The following is a 26,325-nucleotide window of genomic DNA, read 5'->3' as shown; positions in this document are numbered from 1 at the left end:
CGAGAGGCCCACGAGCAATGCCAAGAGTATGGCTTCTTTTCAAGTACATTTACCTTAAAGGCCTGTGCTGTCTTGGTTGAGTTGCCCCAGACTCACTTGAAGGATTTCTTAGGGGGGAAACCCCTTAGGGTGATTCTTTCCTGAAGGTGTGGCCTTCTGTAGCCAGTGGTTCAGCCTCCTCTGACTAGGAGTTTCGGGTGCATATGCACCATCCCATTACAAATAGAAAATCAAGTTGTCAAAATAAAAGAATGATCCCTTGGGGTGCCTGGGTGGCTCGGTCGGTTACGCCTCCGACTCTTGACTCTTCATTTCAGCTCAGGTCATAATCTCACAGTTTGTGATAACCTATGTAGATGTGTGTGAGAAATATAAAATCCCCTTTATATTTCTTTTGGTCAGCAAAAACAGGTACCAATGTTGGTTTTTCTTTTAAAAAAAAAATTTTTTTTTAATGTTTTTATCTATTTTTGAGACAGAGACAGAGCATGAACAGGGGAGGGGCAGAGAGAGAGGGAGACACAGAATCTGCAGCAGACTCCAGGCTGTGAGTTGTCAGCACAGAGCCCAATACAGGCCTCGAACTCATGAACTGTGTGGTCATGACCTGAGCTGAAGTCGGACACTTAACCAACTGAGCCACCCAGGTGCCCCCCTCCAACTCTGACTTTAAAGCATAAGTCAAACTAATCTGTGCATGTGGCCTCCCATCCCCGGGTGACACTTTTTAAATTTTAATGGGCTACTTAACTATTGTTAAAGAACAAAAATTGTCCCTGTTACCAGGAGTTTACAATCTCAGACCTGTTTGGAAAATGCCCATCAGTTCCTTTGTTGTCCTTTGAGCTCTGGAAGTATTGGCCAGTCCTCTCTGCCCACCTCTTTTAGAAAAGTGAGGACTTGAGAGTTTGGTCAGAGGTGGGTAATGGGCTGGCCTATGACAATAGGGGAAGGTGGGCCTGGAATCTGATGCAGGGGGGGAGGCAGCCTTGGAAGCATGGAAGAATGTAGGAAGCAAGTCTCCAGGAATCAGGATGGAATCCAAGGTGAAGGTTCGTCAAAGAGCAGTCAGAAGAACGAGTGTGTTTGGGATCCCAGCAGAAGTGACTTTCTGCGGTGAGAGATTTTTTCCTCTGGAGTCTGGACCTGGGCCTGAAGGAATGAGGAGGGAGTCAGAGGGGTCTTGGCTAAAGACTTCCTCCCTGGTGTTTCCACTTAACACCAGGGAAGAGCTAGTCTCTGGATTAGTGCCAAAAAGAAGCCCCCCTGCTGTGTGTTGCCATCAGCCCTTCAGGCAGGGAAAGTTCTGGCAAGCTAATGACATCCTTGAGCAACTTAAGTTGTCATGAGGAGACAAAACACTTTTGTAGCATTCCACGTCTTTAAACACATGCAACGGTTTTTGCCCCGAACACAAATGTGTTTTTTATTAAAATGTCAGGCTAGTAGGGTGAAAAATTTGGAAAAGTTCAAATGGTTCCGCAGCCAACCAAATGACTAGTTCATTTTTTTTAGATTCTTTATCGTTCTTGCAGATGCATAACAGTCGAAGGCATTTTGCATTATGCCTTTTTCACGGGCGGCATGTTGCACACATTTTTCTGTTTCTGGGAGCCTCTGTGATTGTCTTCTTTAATGGCTATGGATAGAACTTCCTAAAGAAGCCCATGACTTCGAGACACAATTTTTGTTTTGGATATTTAGGCTCTTTCCAGGTGTTTGGTTTGCCTCCATTATAATGCTCTTATCACAACAGGGTGCATACTTCTTTGCTCGTCTTGAATTACTCCCAGAAGTGGAATGACTACAGCAAAGGCTACAGACCTCTTTATGGCTCTTTTATGTATTACCACATTGCCATGCAAGAGTTGCGCTCCAGTGTCCCCTCGTACGGGATCACACCAGCTAAACTGCAGCTCAGACAGCATTGTGTTTTCCCCAGTTTCGCAAATTTAGTTGATATAAAATGATGTCTAAAAAATGCTTTCTTTAATTGTCACTCCTTTCATTACTAGAAGAGATAAAGTCCCTTCCATATATTTTAACTTTATTCCTGATATGAATCATTTATTCATCTCCTTTGCCTTTTTCTTTACTTGAGGCTTAGTTTTTTTCTTACATTTCAACAAGGTGTTAACCCATTTGTCACAGTGATACAAAGTATTCTGAAATCTATTCAGTGTTTGCAGTGTTCTGAAGTCCAGTGATCTTTGTACAATCTTATCTGTTTTTTGTTGCCTTTGAGCGCATCTGTAACTTCAAACATACATAAGTGTTAGCTCTGTAAAGGAATGGTGGACTATTCTATTATGTGCTAGTTCTAGAATTTAATTTTAAAATAAAATATTTAATTCTGTTATCCATCCAGAATCTTTTATATTTCCTGTGGATCTTACTGAATGCTTTTCTGATTTGCTATTCACATATCACCGAGAAATTTGTTTAATAATCATGCCTCCCCCTGCCCATTGTACTAAAAATCTGTCTTATCACATGCTATACTTGATACTTGTTTATGGACTGCCTAGATTGTGCTACATTCTTCTTTTTGAACCATACCAGAATGAATTAATTTTGCTTCACAACATTTGCTAAAACTTAGCTCCTTTTCAGAATAAAAATTTTTTTTTAATATTCATTTTTGAGAGACAGAGTGTGAGTGGGGGAGGGGCAGAGAGAGAGGGAGACAGAATCTGAGACAGGCTCCAGGCTCTGAGCTGTCAGCAAAGAGCCTGACTCAGGGCTCAAGCCCACAGACCATGAGACTATGACCCAGGCTGAAGTTGGCTGCTTAACTGACTGAGCCACCCAGGTGCCCGAGAATAAAAATTTCTTACTGCTTCTATTTCCTGGTGAATTTTTAGCAACTCTGCTGAATTCCAAAATATTCCATTAGAATTATTAAAACTGCATTAAATCCGTAAATTAAGTTTAGAAGAACAGGCATTTACCAATATTGGTATTCTCATTGTACACCTTAATATTTCACCAAATCAAATTACATTTTATAGGATAAAGGTTTGTGGTTTCATTCTAAAGGTTTAACTCCTCTAAGTAAATTCCTGAAAAATTTATTATTTTTTTTTATCAGTTATGAATAGAATCTTTAATGGTTTTCTTACTGAAAGTACTGAGTTATCTGCTTTCGTTTGTACTGTTAGGGGTACTGTTAGGTTAATGGGGTGTTCGGTTGGTTTTTTACTTATATGGCATCATTATTAGTTGTCAGTTGTATCTGAGGAAATGTAATCGTCCTGGGCACTGTGGAGGGCCTCCAGCCTGTCCAGGAACTATTGCTCTGTGACCTTCTAGAAAGGCTTCTTTCTTTCTTTGATAGCCTAAAAGTAGAACAGAGTGGGATAGAGAAGAAAAGGAAAATGAAAGCGTGCACAGGCACATCCAACAGATGATCTCATGCCCTACAAACTTCCCAGGAAGGTGGCAACTGAAGCCTTCATGTGTTCTGTGACATTCACCAAGGAGCCTTCCCAGAGCCTGGGGTCCCCAAAGAGGAGCTTGGGGTTCCAGATTGGAAAAGAAGATTGCTTAAAATATCTTGAAATACTTACGTGTAGCTAGAGAGAATCACTGTTCCCCCTCTGTGGCCATAACAGGTTTATCTTACTGGGAGGCAGTGTTTTCTGGTGTCCACCAAAAGAAATGTCAGTAATGTAGTTAAGTTTAAAATTACAAGCAAGAAGGGGCACCTGGGGGGTTCAGTTGCTTGAGCATCCAACTCTTAGTTTGGGCACAGTCATGATCTCACAGCTTTGTGGGTTCGAGCCCCTCATCAGGCTCTGCGCTGGTAGTGTGGAGCCTGGTCGGGATTCTCTCTCTCCCTCTCTCTCAGCCCCCTCCCCCTGCCCCTCGACTTGCACTGTGTCTGTCTCTCTCAGAATAAATCAACAAACTTAAAAGAAATAAAATACAAGCAAGACAATTGAATTAATGATCCAGTGGAATATTTTTCCTCTGGATGTGGCATCAGGGCCCTTTCCCAGGTTTACCCTGCCCCACCCCCGTGCTGTGAGGTGGTACCACATAATCTCCTCCTGCCGTTTGGGGACAGCTAAGGCCACTCATGGAGGGACAGGACTGCCATCCCAATGCTGCCTCAGAGTCTTGCGGTCTGAATCCCCTGTGAGCAGGTTCTTGCAGTCTTCTGTGTACCATAATACATCCTTCCTGGAATGTTAGTCCAAAAGTAGAGTCAGACTGTGGAAAGAGTTAGTAGAGCTTGTAGTTCGATCCAAGTTCAAATCCCCACTCACCTCTTACAAGCCAGTTATGGGAAAGTTTATCTTTTCCCATCCATAAAAGGGAGACAAAAGGACCACTTGATGTAATTATTATTTATTTCTTCAGGAAATATGAACGAGTGCCTACTGTTTGCCCGGCACTGATAAAAGTGCTGTTGTGGCAGAGAATACAACAGACTCATGAAGCTTATATCCTGGGGAGTAGAGGAGGATAGATACATATCAGAAATAACATGAATTCATATCAGCTAATAAAACATGCCTCAAGAAATAAGACAGCAAACTATGACAGAATAAGGGTGATTTTTCCTTTAGGAAGGGTGATCAGAGAAGGCTTCTCCAAATGAGAAATGTGAGCGCAGAACTGAATGAAGCCTGGGAATGAGCCACAGGAATATTAGAGGGAGAGCATTCCAGGCAGAGGGGAACACATGTGCCAAGGCCCTGTGGTAGGAGGGAGCAGCATACTTGTCTGAAGGACAGAGCGGGGGCCTGTGTGGTTAGAGCAGAGGGAGTGATGGAGAGCACGCTTGTGATGTCAGAGAGGTAGAAAGGATCCAGATCAAGGACGGCAGGGATCAGCAACCAAGGCCAGCAGCCATATCCAGGCTGTGGCTTGTTTATAGGTAGCCCTCTAGGTAAGAATGGTTTCGGTTTTGAAAAAGTTGGTTGAAATTAAAAAGGACTATATGACAGAGACCATATGTGTCCTGGAAAGCCTAAAATACTGTTTTTTTTTTCTTTTAAAAAAAATGTTTATTTTTGACACAGAGAGGGGGTTGGCAGGGAGAGGAGGGAGGGGGATAGAAGATCCAAAGTGGGCTCTGAACTTAGTGCAGAGAACCCCATGAGGGATTGGAACCCACACACGGCAAGATCGTGACCTGAGCTGAAGATGGACGCTTAACCGACTGAGCCATCCAGGTGCCCCCTGTCTGGTCTTTTATAGGGAAGATTTGCCAAGTCCTGATGCAGGGTCTTGGAGACCATGGTGAGGACATTGCACTTGTAGGTGTGAAAAGGAGCCGCAGTGGATGGGAGGGAGTGCCTGTGGGAAAGTTGAGTCAGAAAGTAACACGATGTAATAGAGTTTTAAAAGGATGGCTCCGGCTGCCATGTTGGCTCAGACTATAAAAGTGGGGGGGGGGGTGTGTGTGGCTGCAGCAGGAAACATAGTTAGGGCACCATTATTACCGTCCTGGTGTGTACCAGGCAGCCTGGCAGGAGGTGGATACTGCGTCCTTGGTGTTGGCAGCAGGGTATAGAACTTGGGTGTAGAATGTATTTCAGAGATGGCACCAGAGGTGGCTTGACTGTGGAGTATGAGAGGGAGAAGCGAGTAAAGGGTGACGCCAAGATATTTGGTTCCACACTCTACTGTTGTCATAGGAACTGAATGAATGAATGATCTTTTCTGTCCCAGGGTTTGACGCCTCCAGCTCTTCCACCACTGTGCAATCAGGGTTACCTTCCTAAGGTATGCTTTTGACAGTGACCCTCTGCTTTTAAAAATCTACACCAGTTAAAAAAAGAAAAACAAAAACGAAAAACTACACCAGCATCCCGTTAGCAGTGGAACAGTCATGGCTGCCCATAATCTGACTGCCCTGTACCTGTGCCCTCATTTTTTTCCAGGTGTTCCCTTTCATTTCACCTGACCCCAAAACGAATCAGTGAATCACCTGTTGGTCCCCGTGTGCACTTCATACTTTCCACCAACAGGCCTCTGCTCATGTGTGTGCCTCGTTCTTAGCCTCATTGGTTGTCAACACTCTGACCTGTTAGGGTCTACTTTTTCAATAATGCTATCCCTCAACACCCTTCTTACCCTTCGAGTCTATTCCAATGCGCCTTGTCTTCACCTCTTTAAACAGGCAGCTTGTTTCCTATTTGCAACATGGTTTTGTTTTTTGTTTTTTGTTTTTTTACACGAGTCTTTCTAGACCAGACTACCAAGATGGAGACAACATGGCGTACGGTGAAATCCCAACTCTGTATTTGGAACCTGTATGACTTGGAGCACGTTACTTCACCTTTTAAAGCCTGAGTTTGCATTGCTGAAAAATGGAGATAATGACTACAGTTACTCCACAGCACTAATTGCAAGTCTAAAATGAGATAGTTCATGTATAACACCTTGCATGGTTCTGTGCCTGCTGTATGCTCAGGGCTCCTTAAATCCCTGCTGTATCAATTCACCTTCCTTTAAGAGCTAAGGAAGTATCTTTCTCTCCCGCTTTCCTGGTTGCTTTTTACACTGGTTTTGTATACGGTAGGCAAATGAATATATTATAAAAACTAGAGCAAAATAGGCTTATGTTCTGGAATTGACCGTGAGGTCACTTCCCACTGCTACCACCACCAGCCACATCCAGCCGTAGGATATATGGTCAAATTCCTCACATTGTCAGTGGGGGCAATCATTCCTCCCTGGAAAAAATCCTGATGACAAGCCACGATGTTCTGGAAAGCACCTACCCATGGTGTGTACCCATAGGAGCTCTCACCAGGATGATGATTGACAAAGCCTCTGCCTCTACTCTGGCAAGCCCTGAAGCTTGATCATTCCTTAAGCAGTGGCCCTCAAAATGTCATCCCCGGACCAGCAACATGAGGGTCCTGTCCCCTGGAGCTTGTTAGAAGCACCATTTCCCGGGTTCCACCCCAGGCCTGGTAGAGTGAGCACAGAGGAATAGTGTCCAGCAGCTTCTGCTGTAACCCATCGATGATGCCCACCAGTGTAACGAGGCACTGCCGTGGCAGAGGGAGGCATCGGGATGCGAAGCCTCCTGTGTTCTTCATGGTGCTGCCCCATTCAGTCCCAGTGGGACACTTGTGCTTCATGTCTCTGCTTTTCTGTTGGTTCCATAATAAAGGCTATGAGGGCCAGGAGATGTTTGCAGCAGTGCCAGAGAAGAGGGGGAACACACGCTCTTGGGTGCCACTTTTTGTGGTCAGCGACGCTGGGCTCCTTTTAAGATGCTTCACTGAGTCGATGGGAACAAAGACAAAGGTGTGACCCACAGTTAACACCGGACATGCCATTCGTCAGTAGTTCGGTTTGAGACATCGGACTGGTTCAGGAGGGAAAATAGGGAAAATAGCAGACGGACAGGCTGTGGAAATGGTCGGGTGTGACTCCTTTTAACGTAGCTGTTAACGCATTTGGAAATACAGCAACTAAAGTTAGTTCGAATGATTTTGAGCAATTCGGAAATAGGACAAAGAACATTTCGTTGCTCCACCGTGTTAAGGTCTGGGGAGCCCTTAAATATCTCTGCAGCTGTGAGGAAAGTGCAGTCACCTTTTTATATACTTATCAGCTTTTGAAAAAACATGATACCCCATCTATCATTTTTCTTTTCTTTAGGCTCCTGGTATGACATGAAAAGTTATCTCTTCAACAGAGCAATTCTTTTAATCCAAATAGAGTTGAAATAAAATTACTCCAGACCTTATTATTCAGACCTGTGCCTTCTCTCCATACCACCAGCTTTTGCCTTCTTTGCTCATTGCTCTGAGGGAGGGTAGGCACAGGAGACGACCACACCTCACACTAGCCCCTGTGGTTGCTGGTGTGCAGGTCTAAATAATATTCGGTGCCTAAGAGGTGCTCTTGGCATATAGAAGGAAAATGTTAGAATTTCTCATTATGATTAACTTTCATCTCAGGCTTTGGATGTTTTTTGTGCATATTTAGGGATGGGGTCCTATGCTGAAACATCTTTTCCTAAGGGGTATGTGTGATCAAAATTATTTGACTGTGTCTCAGGGCAGGGTAATAGGATGGGGAAGGGATTTAGGCAAAAGGTCGAAAAAGCGGATACCAACAAATTCTAGGACTTCTTTGTGGATTTCAATGTTGTCATGTTACCAACTCAGGAATAATGACAATAAATAATAGTTTTGTCTCCTATCATGTACTGTTGGGTTCAGACCGTGGTGGGTGAATCAGACAGATGAAGGGAAAAAGAAGCAGACACAGCAGCTTTATGTTGAGTTGTCTCTTTGCTTGTCCCTCTCCCACTGGGTGGGTTGCCACTGAGTGAACAGCCAAAGTGGAGCTACCTGGGGTGGCAGAGAAGGTACCGAGATGGTCCTGCAGCTGATGGGTCCATTTCTGCACTGCTGGTTGCCCTTTGAAAGTCCTGCATTTCAGAGCTGTCTGCAATGGTGAGATCTGGGTAAATAGGACCCCTTTAAATGATTGGGCAGAAGGCCACATGCCTTGAAGGGAAAAGACCACAGGGCACAGAATGTGACCGTATGCCTGTCCCCCAAGCTGCCTTTCTGTCACTAGGCTATAGTTACATTTGTTTCTCTCTCTCACTCTCGAATGCTTCTGAGAAGTTTCAAAGGAAGGTAAGCAGTACCTATCTCATTTACACGCTTCTCTGGTAGAACAGCTCGGGTTTCTGCTCATCCTGGGCAGGGGACTTTTCTAAGAACAGATTTGGCCCTACACACCCTCTCCCAAGGATGTTGCATGGCTGTGGTCACCAGTCTCCCCCTCGCCCATAGGCTGGCCACTCGCTTCTAGAATGAATTCTTGGGGAGCTTTGCAGTGGGTCTTTCTTTGTAGTCTGTCTTTCAGAATTCTTGTCCTGCTTTGCTCTAGAGGGGGCCACAAGCGGCCCGTGCCGACATTTTTCCTTGTCCTTCCCCACAGGCAGCACAAGGGGGTGGCCACAGGACCCTGCTATATGGCCACGCGATTCTCCTGCGGCACTCCTTCAGCGGAATGGTAAGCACATCTGGATGTCCGCTTTCACCATTCGAGGAGGAGGAAAAAGATGAAGAGGGGAGGAAGTATAGGAAACCAACAAGCATCTAGATTATGTTAACACACAAGTAATTTGGAATGTAAATAATTAGAGCACACTATTGCTTTGCATTTTCTTCATATAACTTACTCATTTTGCAATTAGGTATTTGCCTAATGTCTAACCACTCTCCTCCCCACTCTGGGAAGAAAAAGGACCTTGTCTTTTCTTTTTTTAATTTAACTAAACCTAACCCTATCAAGGACAGTGCCTCATACTAGATGCTCAATAAATATTTGTTCAACTGATGAAGAAATAAACCATGAAATAATTCGTTAAGCATATAAGGGTAACCAACAGAGAAGAAAAATCAAATTAGATTTTTATGAAATTTCTACTCTTCTGCTAGCTAACGGAAATGGGATGGTATCCATTGCCTTCAGTCCTGGAATAATTGGAAAGTATTATGTTAATCCAGAGGCTGTAGGAAGATAAGGAGCAAAGCCGTCACAGAAAGCTCATTGAGCTGTAACTAATTAGGGGTCTGGGACCGGAACTAACCAAAATGGTGCTAACTCAGTGTAACATGAGAAAAAGTGTTCAAGTTTTAAGTAAATATAATTAGAAAAATCTGGATACTGTAGAACTTTTGCAGGGCACGTTAAGGAGACTATGGTGATCTCAGTCGAATGTAACACGTGCCAGCTCTAATCCTGTTTGCTTCCATCCCTGTATTGCTCATCGTCACTTGTATCAGTGTAAGGGAGGCTCGTCTTCTTTCTCTGGCCCGAGTGGAAAATGTTACATTAATTCAAGACTTCGTTTTCACACATTTACACCTGCAGTATGCTCACAGTTCATCTCAAAGCTTGAACTGTCAGATTGGCAGCAGGAGCTGCAGCTGGCTCTTAAATAATTTATTTATGGCGGCTTTTTTTTTTTTCTTCCTGAGGAGCGGTAAGAAGTTGACCTTTTCAGCCTGAACATTCTTCTGTTGTAGTCTTTCATGGCAGAGGACAGAGAACAAAAGTGACCAAATGGAAGGTTATAGGAGCAGGAGATGGGGACATTTAGAGGGTGGGGAAACTTTGTATCCTGATGATGTCTAGAACTGAGATGGGATCATGTATCTTTCAGAACCTGGTGCTTATCCATAGAGTAAATAAAACCTTAATACCTCTCTTTTCCTACCTGAACAGACTAAACAAAACTTCAAACAGCACGCCTCTCATGGCTTTGACAACTTGGGCTAAAAGCATGGTAGAGATGTGAAGGATTATGTGATTTATTATTATATTTACTGTCCCCCAGGCCCAGAAAAATTTGGATTCACAGTTAACATAAACTCTCTACTAGCTAGTTCTTTTTAGGAGTAGCTCTGAGAATGAAGCCTGTGACAGAGGATTTTGGACAATGCAATGATTCTCCATTTATCTGTTGCAGAGAAGTAGAAGTAGAACTCAGAAACCACTTTTCAAGTGCATATCTGCCAACCAGTTTGATTCTAAGATCAGCCACTGTGCCTGCCAGTAAAGGGGGCAAGGAACCGGCCATGGCTTTTTTCCATTATTAAGTTATTTTAAATATCAATGTTAAGTTTTACATGCACATGCATTTTTATAATCGGGGGGGCGGGGGATCCCATACACATTGAGAAGTTCTGAAGCTCATAGAAAGTTTGAAAACCAAAATAAATAGAAGTAGGGGAATCATCATGGTCCATCTCACTGTCCAAAGAGAACTTCAGATATCGTTTTGGTGTAATTCCTTTTAGCCTAGTTGCCAGACATTTAAGTTTTGTGTACCTGTTAATTGTGCTGTTTTGCATATGTTCCATGCTATTACACACTCTGGATAAATACTCTTAATGGTAACATATTTCATAAAATGAAGGACCAAAGTTTATTAACTTTTCCGTTATTGTTGGTTGTAGACGTTCCATTTATATTGTCTCCAATTTAAAAGTTTCTCAGTATCTTTGAACTAAAGCATATTAAATATGTTTGAAATATTAATTTCAAACTTATATCTGTTGCATATAGTCCTAGAAGTTAAATCACTGGGTCACCAGAGAAGAACATCTTTGAGATTTTAAATATACTATTAAAAGTATATCTCAAATGTGTTATACCATTGAATACAGTAAATGAGCCCTTTATACAGTAGTTCAGTATTGAAATTGACAACTGGAAGCCAACTAGTGGTGAGATGCCAAGACCTGATAGAAGAGTATGACTTCACTAGCATCTGCTCTTGTTTCACAGTATCTAACATGTTTGACCACATCAAGATCCCAGACAGATAAACTTGCCTTTGATGTAGGTCTACGGGAACATGCCACAGGTAAGTCAACGTTCCCAGATCTCCTGTTCACTTGGGTCTTGGGCTAAGGGCTTTTGAGAAGGATACTGAATAATAAGTTCTTCATTGGGGATTCCAAACCAAGCAACCAGTGGGGTCAAGAAATAGGTCTGATAAAATTTAGGGGAATAAGAAAGAAACAACGTGTGATGGAGACATAGTAACTAAGAATGAAGGACAACATAATGCTTTCGCCACAGTCACATACTTTGGGGAACATTGGCTTGTGTTTTGTTGTGTTTTGAGGTCAGTCAAAAATGCTGACAGTCAGGAGGTGGATGCTAAGAAAGGTGGTGACCATGATGCAGATTCTCCCTGGAAACCAGAAATGAAGAAGAGAGGACCAACATAACTATACATACTTAATAGTTACGGTGTCACAGAAGGGTCTGACTTGCTGTGGGTTATTCCATAGACCAGTGGAGCAGTGGGATAGAAGTTGAAAGGAAACACATTTCACCTCAATGAAGAAAACGACTTTGCCATATCTGCAATTATCCGGCAACATAGCAGCTGGCCCTGGGATGTAGGGTGCTCGGTGTGGCTGGAGATATTCATAGGTAATATGACCATCCTTCAAGGACAATGTATATGGAATATCTGCTCCACTTACAGGTTGGGCTATGTATCAATCAGGATTCTTGGTTGCAAATGGCAGAAATTACTTCAGGTTAGCTCAAACTGAATGAGAATTTGCTGGAAGAAGGTTGGGTAGAACCTGCTCTAAAGCAGAAACCCCAGGCCTGGAAAAAGGACAGGAACAAAGGCCAGAGAAGAGAAAACATCCTAGGTCACACTGCAGGAAGAGTCTAATCTGAATACAATCTTTCATACCATGACAGGAAGTTCCATTGTTGGGTAGCCAAAGGGCAAAATTACATGTTGTTCCAAAATTGTGTCAGTTCATAAGGGAATGATCCAGATTGTCTGATTTTACAGATCTAGGGGGAAAAAAATGAAGTTTTAACGATGTGTGCCTGCCATCTCTGCATTGTGCTCAGGGATATCTGAGAATTCCTGAGGAGAAGCCCTGCCTCTCCACTTCTTCTCATTTTTGTACAAAGCACAAGAGTGGGCTCCATGATGCTTTTTCTCTTAAAATGAGATTATACTTGCATTTGATTTGAGGTTGCTTTGTTTTCAGCTAAAGTGTTATTCTTAAAATATAATTTCCTCTAAGGTATTGTCCACCTTTGCTGATAATTACAAAATCAGTGAAATGCCACACTCACTGATTGTAAGTTGAACACTATATATAAACCAGCTGTCAGTCTTAGAGCATGTAATGGGAAAAGTCCTATACGTTCATTCTGCTGACAGTGGTAGAATAACTTTAGGCTTTTTGAGAGAATCGTTTGCTTTATTTTCTGTGACCCAATCGCTCATTCATTTCAAACTGTTCTATAGAACTGAAACTTTCCCCTCATGGGATTCAATCATATTGGCTGTTCTATCAGTGTCCTCTTATAGAAACATCCACCGTCATCTAGGAGATGTCCTTGGCCTCTCTCCTAGATTCCATGTTTCCTGGATCTCATGTTTTTCTCCCTCATTGGTTTACCACGTCACTTTGGTGGAGCCCATTATCCAGTAGCTTTTACAGAAAAGATCCATGGGAGGTAAATCATCAACTAAGAAGTTTAAATCATGCTTCACAAGTAATTCATAGTATTCTACATTGGAAATAAATTTTTCCTCTGCATCTTGAAGGCTTTCTTCATTTTCTTCTAGCTTAAGGCCTGGCTACTGAGATACCTACATTCAGATTCTCAATCCTTTGTGTATGACCTGTTTATATTTTCTGAGCGCTACTTAAATCTTCTCTTTTGCCCTTCTGTCTAAAATTCCACAGTGATGTGTTTGGGCATGGATCCTTTTTGTTCCAAGTCTCACAAGAATGGACCCTTTTGTGAGTCTCTCTTCACTGTGATAGGGACTCTGTGGGCTTTTTCAGTCTGAATGCTTGCCTTCCAGCTTTGGGGAATGTTTAATACTATTTCTTCATTAATTCCTCACTTTGTTTTCTCTGTTCCTGCTTTCTGAAAATCTGGTAGATTGGTTTTCTGATTATCTCTTTACTCCTATTTCTAATGTTTCTCTTCATTCTTTTTTTTAAAAATGTTCAAACATTTATTATTGAGAGACAGAGACAGAGCATGCACAGGGGAGGGGTAGAGAGGGGGAGACACAGAATCTGAAGCAGGCTCCAGGCTCTGAGCAGTCAGCACAGAGCCCAACACGGGGCCCAAACTCGTGAACCACGAGATCATGACCTGAGCCAAAGTCGGATGCTTAACTGACTGAGCCACCCAGGTGCCCCTCTCTTCATTATTTTTGGGAGAGTTTTTCAACTTTATCCTAAAAGTCTCTTGTTTCTTTCTCTCTCTTTCAAGATACAAGGGTTTTTCTCCAAAGGGATCATTCCTGGACACTTTCATTGCCATTTCATGAATGACACTTTTTCTTATCTGATAGGATTAATTATATGAATTTTTAAAAGTTTTCTTTGACTCTCCATAATCTTTGTTTTCTCCAAGTCCCTTTGCCCAGTGTTTATTTTGTTCTTCTCATTCATGTTAGTGACTTGGCTCAGATGTCAGGTGATCCTTGGTGTCCTTTCATGTTTAGGTCAAGGCAGTAAAGCTTACCGGAAGCCCTGAATGTGTGGCTGTGGCTTGCCATCTGTTAAGCCTTACTTTTGGGTAATCTGTCAAGGATTACGCATTTCACTGGAGATGCCCAGACAATAGTATTTTTTATCTTGGGTGGTTGGGCTTCCCTAAAGAGGAATCCTTGGATTTGAGGTGAGGAGAAGACTTAGGATCACAGCTGGTGTATGAGGAATAGAGGCCCAGGGAAAGGAGCTGGGGCTTTACTAATCAGGGCATAAAATGTTAACGATTCTCTATTTTTAGCAATAGTTTTTACTTTCTTGTTTGACAGTGCTTGATATTACAAAACCATAACTTTGATGGTTGGTCATTCCATGGATTTAACTCTTAATCTACTGTAGGGTAGAGAAGGAGGGGTCATCTGGCTGTGCTGGGTATAGAGAAGGATGCCAGGTGATAAAAGTTCCTTTATAGCTTTTAGCCAATTCTCCTGCTTTCAAGCCCATCTTCTGTTGCTACCTTCGCAAGTAACTTACCTCCCATTCCAGAGACTTCCTGAGAAATTCAAAGTAGGGATGATCTTATTTCTTGAGATCAACTTCTCCCTTTTCTTACTTAAGGACTTGGGTGTTAGCTTGTCTATGCTGAAAGCATCTGCTTTCCTTTTGCCAAATTGTCCATTTTCCTTCTTTGCTATGAACTTCTCACCTGTTGTCTGAGTCTTTGTAGATTCAGGCCTTTTGAAAATCTCTGATGTTTTAAGTAGAATTACTCACGTTTCAGTAGAATTTCAGGGAGAGTATGGCAAAAAATAAAAGTGTGTAAGTAGCCAGTAGACCCATGAAGTCAGTTCTTAAAGATTTGTAAGTACCTATGATGAAAACATTTTTCTATATGTATTAAAGATACTCAAAAGCTTCTGTAGTTTCTGGATTCCAATACTCTCTCCCAAACTCTGTTTTCCTGTCACTGGAAAAAATGAAAATGATAAGACAGTCGAGCAGGTATGGGGCTAAATAGAAATTGAGGTCTGGAGTTTGCACATGTGTGCTTGAGGGATTGTTCTCAGGAGAAAGGAGAATGAGGGACTGACTTAGGGACACTGGTTTCCATGAAGCAATGACTAACTCAAGGAGCATTTATGTAGGAGAAGCCTGTTGGTGGACCATACATCCTGCTTCCAAACAGAGATCCGAGGGAGAGAAAGTTCGAATTGGTGATGACCTCATCCTCGTCAGCGTGTCCTCTGAAAGATACCTTGTAAGTACTTCCTACCAGGCATCTTTTCATTTCTAGAATATTTTCCTTTAGGAAGTAATGGCCAAGGTGAACTGAGCCACAATAGGATGGGTAGGTTAAACTTGTACGTGGTGTACTGGAGAGGTGGTTGGATTCTCTCCCTTGTCACATTCTCATGGGGCCTGGAATTTAACTGTTAGTTATCCTTTCAGAGTAAGATACTGGGCCCATCGAACTCTGCCAAAATGCCCTGAGCACTTTCTGAGAAAACCAACGTGAGCTACTATTACTCTGAATTTCTCACGTGGTTTAGTTCTTGTCCAGTGAACCAGCCAAAAAGAATAGGATCTAGGAAAATAAGCTTATGTTGGAGGAATGGAGAATTTAAAATGCTTTCGGCAAATGGGATGTCACAGTGGTTGAAAGATGACGGTGAGATTTTGAACCTGGGGATGAGTGTTAGGCTCCCTCGGGTGTCTGAATATCAGAGAAGTGTCTAGAGATAAGTTTTTAAGCTTCTCAGCACCCGTCTTGCCAGCAGATTTTACTTTGCCTAGAACAAATGCTGGAGTAATTGTTCGCGTTTGTGAATTCTCTTCTCCCAGCAAGAACAGACATTGTATGACTTCCTGTTGAATCGGGGATCCAGCTGAGGGGATGAAGTCAACACTTGTCTGCCTCCTCTGTGGCAGAAAACTTCCTCTTCCCTGAAGGAAGTGTCCCCCTTTGAAGCATGCTTCTGGATTGGGTGTAGCAGTCTCCCACAGGCTATGCAGAAAGAGCCTGATGACAGTGAGATTCTTTAACTCAATCCTTGCGGTTTTAGGTGAGCTGCTTCTGCCAGGACCGGGCCGGTTATTTAAAGGATGTCTCATTTCTGTTTCTGCTGCAGCATCTCTCCGTATCAAATGGGAACATACAAGTGGATGCCTCTTTTATGCAAACACTCTGGAATGTACATCCCACGTGCTCAGGAAGTAGCATCGAAGAAGGTGTGCTTTTTTTAATATGCATTCAGCCCTCAGCTTCCAGTCTGTCTTGAGCTGTATATATTGACATTTTCTGCTGCTTCCCAGCTCCTACCTAATGCCTTGCTACACAGCTAGCATTATTTTAGTCCACCTGAATGTCTTTCTCTGATGTGGGTGTGGATTATTTTCTGTCCTGATTTCTGATTACATGGACATTCCTGACAACATCTTTTAATCCTTTAGAGCCCACCATTGTTTTAGTACTTATGCATGCAGGATTTGGATATGTACTTTTCCTCTCCTGCTGACTTCTCATTTTCATTTATGGTTACTAGTTATCAGTGTATAGGTCCCAGCCACTTCAGTCTTGGAAGAGATTATTTGCCAAGAAGGTGATACTGTTACTATCTCTCCAGACAGGTGGAAGAAGGACTTTCTCTATAATAAAAGTGTGTTTGGTCATTTGTTTCTACTTGTGTTTTTGCAGGGCCATTTCACAATAACAAAATGTTCTCAGTGTTTTATTCTTCCCTTGGAAGTAAGATCCTCAAAGTTTGTTCAACATATCCTATTTCTTGGAGCCGGCAAAGTCAATGCACCTTTCAAGTTACAGAATTAATATACTGGCCTTACCTTATCCATGGGTAGTATTGCAGCTGAGCAGAATAATCAAATGCCAGTGACCCTGTAGGTTATCATATTACATTTTGGCACCTTACAGCAAGATCAGAATTTTAAAGAGATACTCCTACCGTGGCTTTAATCCGATTTTTAATCTTGAGCCCAGTAGTTTCAAACTGGGAATGCCCTTCTATGATGACATGTTTGAAAATAGAGGGAAACTTAAGGGTGTCAAGGCAATGCTCCAGTTTTAGAAGGCATCGTGTTGTAGCCGAATAGTCAGGAAATGACAGATTTTTAACTCTGTCCGCAACTCGTGGAAGGCTTTAAAAAGGCAGGCTATGCTTAGCCCTCTTCTTTTACAACGAAACTAACTCACCACCCTGAGTCTGTTGTTATTGCCTTTCTGTAAGAAATCAAGAAACTGGGGTTCAGTCTTCTTGAAGGAAGAGTCTTGACTGACTCTTCTCCATATTTTTCGTTTTCACTGGAGGAATAAAATTATTTCCCGGTCCCAACAGACAACTTGTGGAGATTAATTAAGGAGTGTTTGCAAATCACATAATAAAGGTCCTTATCGAAGTTTTGAGTGCCCTTGTAATTTAGCCTGGAAAGCTCATCACCTGAGTCATCTGGCCCTGCAGAAAATGCCCTCTCAGCATCCCCTGGTGAGAAGCCCACTTCAGCCCTGAGAGCATAAGTGATCCTCCTCATGACCCTTCTTTCCTGAATTTTGCCCTCATAGATTTCAATTAGGAAGAGCCATAATGCACCAGCACTTGGCGATTTTCTGTGTGAATAGAATATTGATTGGAGGAGCCTGAGGACTGCAAAGGATAGATCCAAATGGGGCGTGGCCTCACCATCATGAGATGACCGAGAGGTTAATCAAGAGCATGATCATGGAAGATTTTAATTTTTTGAAATAAATTGGCTGTTAAGATTTACCCTACAGTATATCATGAATCATTTTAATGCAAAAGAGGTTGTACAAGTAAAACTCTTAGTATAGTAAGGTAGAGGAAAATTGGGGAAGGATTTGTGAATATTCAAGGAAAGTTTAAGAAGAACTTGCCACGCCTGGTTAAAAAAAAGTGAACAATGGAATATCACACTGTCCCTGTACAAAATACGTTGATAAACAGCCCTTTCTCCTTTGGCATGTTTCTCTTTCTTACTGTTAATTCAACACCCAGAATACTTCGGTAGTCCCTAGATGATATAGCTGTGTGATTTTTTTTTTTTGTAAGTCCTGATGCAGACATTGAACATATATTAAGTCCATATGTCTCCTGAGATCAGACTGGCCTAGAGAATTTTTTTTACCCAAAGTGATAACAAATTTACAAATTTTGCTTTCTTCGTACAAGTAAACCTCAGACTAGAGTCCTGCTCCTAGTATGTTTTTTGAATTAAGGCTCAGAATTTATTTGAACACTAATGGGTCATCATGCACTTGAAGCTCATTGTTTTCCATACATCTTGGAACTCTGTGGCTATTGAGATTCCTTATGCTGAAAGCTAGGTGCTTATCGGTAGTGGCTCACCCACTGTGGGATACTGGAATGTCATTTTGCCACCCCTTGGTGCTGTGGGATGGGCATCCAGATTTTATCTGTGTCTGTCAAATGCATTCGAAAGCCAGCTTCCCCTAAGACAGCTCTTTTTTTATATATATGTTTTTTTTTAATATATGAAATTTATTGTCAAATTGGTTTCCATACAACACCCAGTGCTCATCCCAAACGATGCCCTCTTCAATACCCATCACCTACCCTCCCCTCCCTCGCACCCTCCCCACCCCCCCATCAACCCTCAGTTTGTTCTCAGTTTTTAAGAGTCTCTTATGCTTTGGCTCTCTCCCACTCTAACCTTTTTTTTTTTCCTTCCCCTCCCCCATGGGTTTCTGTTAAGTTTCTCAGGATCCACATAAGAGTGAAACCATATGGTATCTGTCTTTCTCTGTATGGCTTATTTCACTTAGCATCACACTCTACAGTTCCATCCACGTTGCTACAAAGGGCCATATTTCATTCTTTCTCATTGCCACGTAGTACTCCATTGTGTATATAAACCACAATTTCTTTATCCATTCATCAGTTGATGGACATTTAGGCTCTTTCCACAATTTGGCTATTGTTGAGAGTGCTGCTATAAATATTTGGTACAAGTGCTCCTATGCATCAGTATTCCTGTATCGCTTGGGTAAATTCCTAGCAGTGCTACTGCTGGGTCATAGGGTAGGTCTATTTTTAATTTTCTGAGGAACCTCCACACTGTTTTCCAAAGTGGCTGCACCAGTTTGCATTCCCACCAACAGTGCAAGAGGGTTCCCGTTTCTCCACATCCTCTCCAGCATCTATAGTCTCCTGATTTCTTCATTTTGGCCACTCTGACTGGTGTGAGGTGCTATCTGAGTGTGGTTTTGATTTGTATTTCCCTGATGAGGAGCGATGTTGAGCATCTTTTCATGTGCCTGTTGGCCATCTGGATGTCTTCTTTAGAGAAGACGACAGCTCTTAGTAACAGTTTGCTGATCTCCTTCCCAGCTTCCTCTTTATTCCCCATGGCTGCAATTTGATTGGGATTTTGCCACAAAACGGACACATCAAGATTGTAAGAGCTTATCCAGGAATTTTGTGTTGGATGTATTTTCATCCTAAGCAACTAGAAAATCCTTCCCTTCCTAATACTAGCAACATAATTTTCCTTGTAATGATGTGAATCGACACTTTTCACCCTACATTTTGATATTGGACTTGCTCATCTCTGAAATTCTATTTAACTTTTGATGTTAGAATTGTTTTGACTTTCTTGGGGCGCCTGGGTGGCTCAGTTGGTTGAGCCTCCGACTCTCTTGATTTTGGCTTGGGTCATCATGCCAGGGTTGTGGGATCGAGCCCCACATGGGGTTCTGTGCTGTGTGTGGAGCCTATTTGGGAGTCTCTGTCTCTGTCTCTCTCTCTCTCTCTCTCTCTCTGTGTGTCTGTCTGTGTCTCTCTCTCTGTCTCTCTCTCTATCAAATAAAACACAGAATTTTGACTTTGTTGTCTTTCCTTCCTGAGGCCAGAATTCATGGAATCTGCCATTTTCCAAATGCTTCTTTCTTGGTGTTTTCTATAACTGACTCAATGCTGTGTGAATTTATCCTTTTTAAACCTGGTGTTCTCATTATTAAATTTCCCGTCAGCTCATAGTAGAATATAATTCTCTCACAGGTTACCTACTTGGTGGGCATGTAGTACGTCTCTTCCATGGTCATGATGAGTGTTTGACGATACCATCTACAGACCAGAATGACTCCCAGCACAGGTAAGCCGATAGCATCATCCTTTTCCTAGGTGTTTCAGTCTCGGGTGACTCAGACTAATCCACAGATGAATTCTGTAAGCATTGGTCAGTGGACATCAACTGTACCCAGCCGTGGTATTGTAAAACAGGAATGGCAGTGCCCTGGAGCTCAAGCACAGGAATACCTGGCCACACCTGTTGCTTCTTAGGCAAGCAGTTCTGTAATGCTTCCCAGTGCCTTCATTTTCTTTAAGTGCTTCTCTGAGGAGTTTCTGGTAGCATTCGTTGTAGATTGAAGCACCCACTAATCTTTCTAGTGAGTTTGTGCGCTTAACTCATTCACCGGGCACTTCAAAGGCAGATCATCTCTCTTTTTCCCCTCTTAGGTGCTAAGTAATTGAGGTGGAGTTTGGTGATTTCATTTTGCTTATTACTAAATAGGATTGGAGAAACCAAATAACAGTATCCAACAGGAGCTAGATTTAGCAGGGATGGTGCCAAGGGACACATGTAGATGACACTTCTGAGGGTGATGCTTTCTGTGATCCTCTGCTTAACTCCTCAACAAATTCTTTTCAAAAATTCAAAACCAGGAGATAGACGATACTAATCCAGGTCTTAAATTCATTCTGCAGTGTCCCTTGGTAGCCTGTTGATCACCAAAGGAACAGAGTCCAAAAAGCTTGACCCCTGTAACTATAGAAACGTGGTAAATAATTAAAAAATAAAATTGGATCCAAATTAGGTGGAATTTGTGACAGCAGTGGGTGATCTCCCAGTGGTAATACATTCTATGTTTTTGTGAATTGCCTGTGGGAACCTTGTTAACTGCATTTCTTTTACTTCATTTGACACATGGGATCAAGTCCTCACAACTAAGAGATCCTCTAGCTCAGGCTCCTGCCAAAGGTCACTTACCGGCTGCTTTCAGGTGGCAGCTTAGAAGCCAGGCTGCTGACACTCCCACCAGTGCTTGTTCCTGATCCGATGAACTATAAAAGGACCTTCAGGAGCAGAGCAGTGTGCTCAAACATGTTAATGTGTGTCTTAGAAACCATGCATTGGCAGTATGTATCCCTATTGTGCTGAATCCCTTCCTACTTGCTCTGTCCTCTGAATAGCTCTCCATGGGAACCAGATGTGACCCAGAACACTGTCTAGGACGCATAAAGTACAGACCTGTGGCAAGTGGCTAATTAATTCACTGACTTCCTCCCTGGCATTGGTCCAGTTAACTGACAGTTATCTCTGAGATACGGTGTTAGGCTGACCTAATTTCCTTAGAATTAAGGATTCCTTACCCCAAATAATGTCATGTGATTTTATGCAATGGTGATTTTCTTTTTCTTGATTTTAAATGGTAAAATGATGCAATAGCCCAGGTACTATCTTTTAAATATTCTGCACTAAAGGGAAGATTTGCAGGTAGGTAAAGACCTGAAATTTTAGGAATTTTGCAGTCAGCTACCTCTGAGGTGGAATACATCTGAACTCGTTCTTTCTTCCTATTCCAGTTCTTCTTGAAAGGGCAGGAATTTGGAAAAAAAGAAATGATAACCTTGTGCCTGACCCTTGACCTGCCCTCCCCCCCGCCCACCAACCCCCAACACACACACATTAAATTTGAACCAAATTAGTAGCAGCCTGGGCAGAAACTCTGCTTGGAGAAGCCCACTTTTTGGTGGCCATTCCTGGCGAGTACTTTAACAAGAGCCTGATGAAAAGGAAAGACTGTACAAATATTTGAAAGGAGGTGCTGGGAAGAGTGAAACAGATGGAGAGGAATTTCCCAAATGGCATCCTGAAGCAGGCATGCATGCCATCATTGAAATAAGACAAAGGTGACCTTCCCTTGGTTGAGGATTCTACAAGATCTAATATGTATTTGGGGGGGGGGGATTTTACAGGTAAAATAGCCTTATCCCTTTCCTTCATAAGGAAGCATGAAGGGGTGAGTAAGCAGCTATTCATTATACTACAACCTGAGACTCTGTGTCAGCGGGTCTCAATCAAAAGAGGATGCAACCTCGTCATTGTCTTGTGGTGTCAGGAAAATCCTCAGAACTGGCCAGGATGGCCAGGAATACTGAAATCTGGGAGACAACAAAGGAATAGGGAATCAAGAATTCACTAAAAGACACCAGCAGCCATGAAGGCGTGCAGGTGATTCCAGAGTGAGGGTGCTGACTTTAGAGAGGAAATCATTTCTATTCCTTCTAAAGCCTGAAAGCACCAGGCCGGGTAGAGTAACAATCTAGCATTCTGAGATCTGGTCTTTGGCTGTGCCTCTGGCTTGTCAAGCACCCTGGGGTAAGTCACTTAACCTGTTAAAGCTGAGGCTAAGCTGTCAGCCAAGCTTTCAAAGTGCCTCAGCTCACCACCCACTCTACACTTCTCCTTGGGTAATTGTCTTATAGAACAAGAACAGGTTGTTTCAACCTCTGTAACCTTACAAGATTAAATGGAGCAGGCTGCCCTCAAGTTTCCCAGGTGGGAGGGACTAACCTTCCAGAATTCTTCAGATGTCAGAGGGAGAGAATTCTGTAACCCTGTGACCTGGGGTGAGCTGCTCCCACCCTCTTCACCCGAGAGACACTTCCAGTCCTGAGTGGGGAGACACATAAATGAAAACCTCAGCAAGTGTGGGTGAGTAGGAGGTCAGCGCAATGCCATTACCATTCTAGGCTTGGCACAGAGACACCTGGGCAGTTAGAGCTCTCAAGTCACACAGGATTTCTTTCTTAATATTTACTGTGTGTTTCCTGATTCCATATACATTTGGACAAGGTTTAGAATGTGTTCTATAATCCCACCACCCAGAGGCAACCACTATTAACATAACATTTCAGTGTTTCTGTGCCATGTAATGTGTTATTCTATATTTGACATATATATCTGTATTTAAAAAAATTTTTTTAAGTTTATTTGAAGAGAGAGTACACAAGTGAGGGAGGAATGGAGAGAGAGGGAAAAAGAGAATTCCAAGCAGGCTCTGCACTGAAAGTGCAGAGCCCGAGGTGGGGTTCGAACTCACGAGTCATGAGATCATGACCTGAACCGAAATCAAGACTTGGATGCTTAACCGACTGAGCCACCCAGGCACCCGTATAACATCTGTATTTAAACAAAATTTGGATGGGGCCGCCTGGGTGGCTCAGTCGGTTAAGCGTACAACTTCAGCTTAGGTCATGATCTCACGGTTCGTGAGTTCAAGCCCCATGTTGGGCTCTGTGCTGACAGCTCAGAGCCTGGATCCTGCTTCAGATTCTCTGTCTCTGTCTCTGTCTCTCTCTCTCTCTCTCTCTTTCCCTCCCCCACTCATGCTCTATGTCTCTCTCAAAAATAAATAATTTTTTTTTAATTTTGGGTAAATTTCATCTATGAATATTTTTGTGCATGTCCTTTACTTTAAAAAACACATTACCTTTTCACAACCTTTCTGTGACTAAAGTCCTGAATCAGGCTCATTTTATAGATAACAAAGCTCCGTACAGAGCTGTGAAGGGACTTGACAAGGTCACACACCTAAGAGAGTCAGACGGAGGTCTGCCCAACTCCCAAGCCACTATTTTCAACCAACTCATAATGATGTTACTTATTCAGATAAAAAATAATAATTGCCCATTTTCTCCTCATCTCTACTGATTACCTGTTGTCTCAAAATCTAGATCAAGATCCTCGGGGAGCTTGAGTGATTCAGTTGTAGTATAGAGAAACCTTCTGTGGTGGAGGTGGGATTTTAAATTAGTGCAGTTAAATGCAATTAAACGACCAGTCTTGGTCTAAGGTCACAAGATTCTCAAAAAGAGCCTGGATTCAGTATACCAGGTAATCTGGGACCACTATTCATGAGACATACTCTTCAACAAGGATAGTTAACTTAAATGGATAGGTTGGTCCCTATTGTATGGCTTGAAAAATAGAGTTTACTGATCATCAGATAAATATCAAGCAAACCCAAATCAAGGGAAATTTTGCAGAATACCTGACCACTACTCCTCAAAATTGTCAAAGTCATGGAAAATAAGGAGGGACTAAGAACAGGCCAGAGGAAACAAGGGAGACAGGACAGCTAAATGCATTGTGGTATTCCTGGATTGGATCCTGCAACGGGAAAATAAATATTAATGGAAAAACTGCTGAAATCCAAGGCAAGCCTTGATTAGCTAGCGATGACATAGCAATGTTGGTTTGTTAGTTTTTACAAATGTAGCATATACATTTATGTGTAGTATAGATAACATTAGGAGACAGTGAAACTATACACCTCTTTCTACTGTCTTTGCAACTTTTGTAAACCTAAAATTGCTCCAAAATAAACAACTTTATTTAAAAATACATCAAAAGATTATCTTTAATAGAGAAAAGGAGACAACGGCACAGTGATAAAATTATGGACACTATAGCAATTGAGCATAAAGCTTTGTTCTGGACTTCCTAGAATAATGGAAGTGAATTCATACTGTACTGTATATATGTTTTAAAAGTACAAATACATTTTTTAAGAGATGGAAAACTACATCAAAGAGCTTAACCTAAAAGAATTGGAGCATTTGGTATCTGTTCTGATGGTTATGTGAGTGATTAGGCTATTTTGACTGTGCAAATGGAGACGTTCCTTTTCATCATACCCCTGACGGTCCATGAGTGTCCATTATCTGCTGTGGTGAGCAGTTCCCTCCCCCATAGCACCTTTTTTCCCTCCTAAGAGGTTGAGACTGGGAAATTGTTCTTCTCTTTGACTCAGCTTTTAGTTTTGCTGACTCTACGAGGGCTTAGAAAAGCGGCAGGGTTTGAACAATCTCTGCCGGGAGCTGTCCCCTCCCCGGGTGCTGATCAGTGTCAAGCTCAGAGGAGCTAATCTCCAACTCTGCTCACAGGAGGATATTCTATGAAGCTGGGGGAGCTGGGACACGAGCCAGATCTCTGTGGAGAGTGGAACCCCTTCGGATAAGGTAATGGAGGGTTTGGGTGGTGCTCTTTTCGTGATTATTTTCTTTTCCTATACTCTCCATTTTCTTAAATACTTCATTTGTTCCACATCACCTGGCAAACTCTCAAAAGTTCCTTGGCCCAGAGCTAAGGTTTGAAATTTTCCTGAGTTTGTTTTCAAACAACAGTAACACACACACACACACACACACACACACACACACACACACACTCTGAAGCCAGAGGACTTCGCTGCCCTGAACCCAGCCCCCAGGTCTTACTGCCCTTGCAGTGACCGGTTTATAAAAGGTGAGCTTGGATATGTCTGCTGAAAGTCATCAAAGTATTTCTCCCATTTGCTTTCTTGAACAGATTCTCTGAAACCCAGCTAGTGTTTCTCTTCTCAGTAGTATGGTTGGCTCCAGTGGAACATTAGCTTTAAATGACAGAAATAGTGGTTGTGATGGCAGGAGGTAGAGAAGACTAAAGCATCACTGCAAATGTAGCAGTGAGGAAAACCGTATTTACCTGACTTGTCAGAAACAATTTTGTACCTGGGTTGGAAAAAACAGGAGGCTGAGACTTGAGCTGGGTGCCTGAGTAAAAACATGTGGTCTCCAAACATCAAAGTACAAAGCAGCATCCAGTAATCTCTGGGCTGTTATTTTGCTGAGAGGGATTGCAAGTTAGGCTAGAGATGAACTGCTTGGGATAACAGAGGAGGGAAAAGTGTTTGGTTTTCCTTGTCAGCCTTTCCCACTGGCTCCCTGCTCAGTCTCTCCCTGAATATATGTTCATTGTGAAAGTCTCTCTTGTGAGGGTATATGCCTCCAAGGTAGTCTTCAAGCTAATCCGTAGAAATCAGAAGAAAATATTAGAACTTATGCACACAGATACATTTAAATTTTTTACTGAGAACAACTCTTTGGAAGTTTCTGGTTTAAAGAATACTGGTTCTAAGGATCACCCACTTGTTAGCTGGTTCAGGGCATTTGTATTCTCTCCCAGCCCTGTTAAAATGCTTGCAATAACATACTCACATTCTCAGGATATTAATTAAGCCTTGGTTCTTGCTTAATGGACTTCTTTAAAAGGTCAAAATAGGTATGTATATATAGTTTCAGTTAAGGTTGTTTATTTCCCCAGAGGTATAACCATGAGATTTTATTCTAACTTAAAAGATAATGAGCTCAGTTGTTCAGTAGATAAGTGCTCCCCAAATACTTACGGTGACTTTTGTTGAATGCCAACATTTTGATGTAGGTCCATCGAAAGG

General features: G+C 42.3%; 1 protein-coding gene across 1 annotated transcript in view; it reads left to right on the top strand.

Annotated features, from left to right (window-relative positions):
* RYR3 (ryanodine receptor 3) overlaps nt 1-26,325 on the top strand; it is a 367,593-nt gene that overhangs the window by 60,829 nt on the left and 280,439 nt on the right. The window contains exons 4-9 of the mRNA XM_049611650.1: nt 8,929-9,003; nt 11,287-11,365; nt 15,143-15,255; nt 16,127-16,226; nt 20,045-20,138; nt 24,998-25,072. Of these exons, the coding sequence (XP_049467607.1) occupies nt 8,929-9,003; nt 11,287-11,365; nt 15,143-15,255; nt 16,127-16,226; nt 20,045-20,138; nt 24,998-25,072 (536 nt within the window). The remainder of the gene's footprint in view (nt 1-8,928; nt 9,004-11,286; nt 11,366-15,142; nt 15,256-16,126; nt 16,227-20,044; nt 20,139-24,997; nt 25,073-26,325) is intronic.

The sequence above is a fragment of the Panthera uncia genome, assembly GCF_023721935.1.
Source record: "Panthera uncia isolate 11264 chromosome B3 unlocalized genomic scaffold, Puncia_PCG_1.0 HiC_scaffold_1, whole genome shotgun sequence".
NCBI lineage: Eukaryota > Metazoa > Chordata > Mammalia > Carnivora > Felidae > Panthera > Panthera uncia.
Note: the sequence above shows the minus strand (reverse complement) of the source record. Positions and strands in the feature narration are given on the sequence as shown.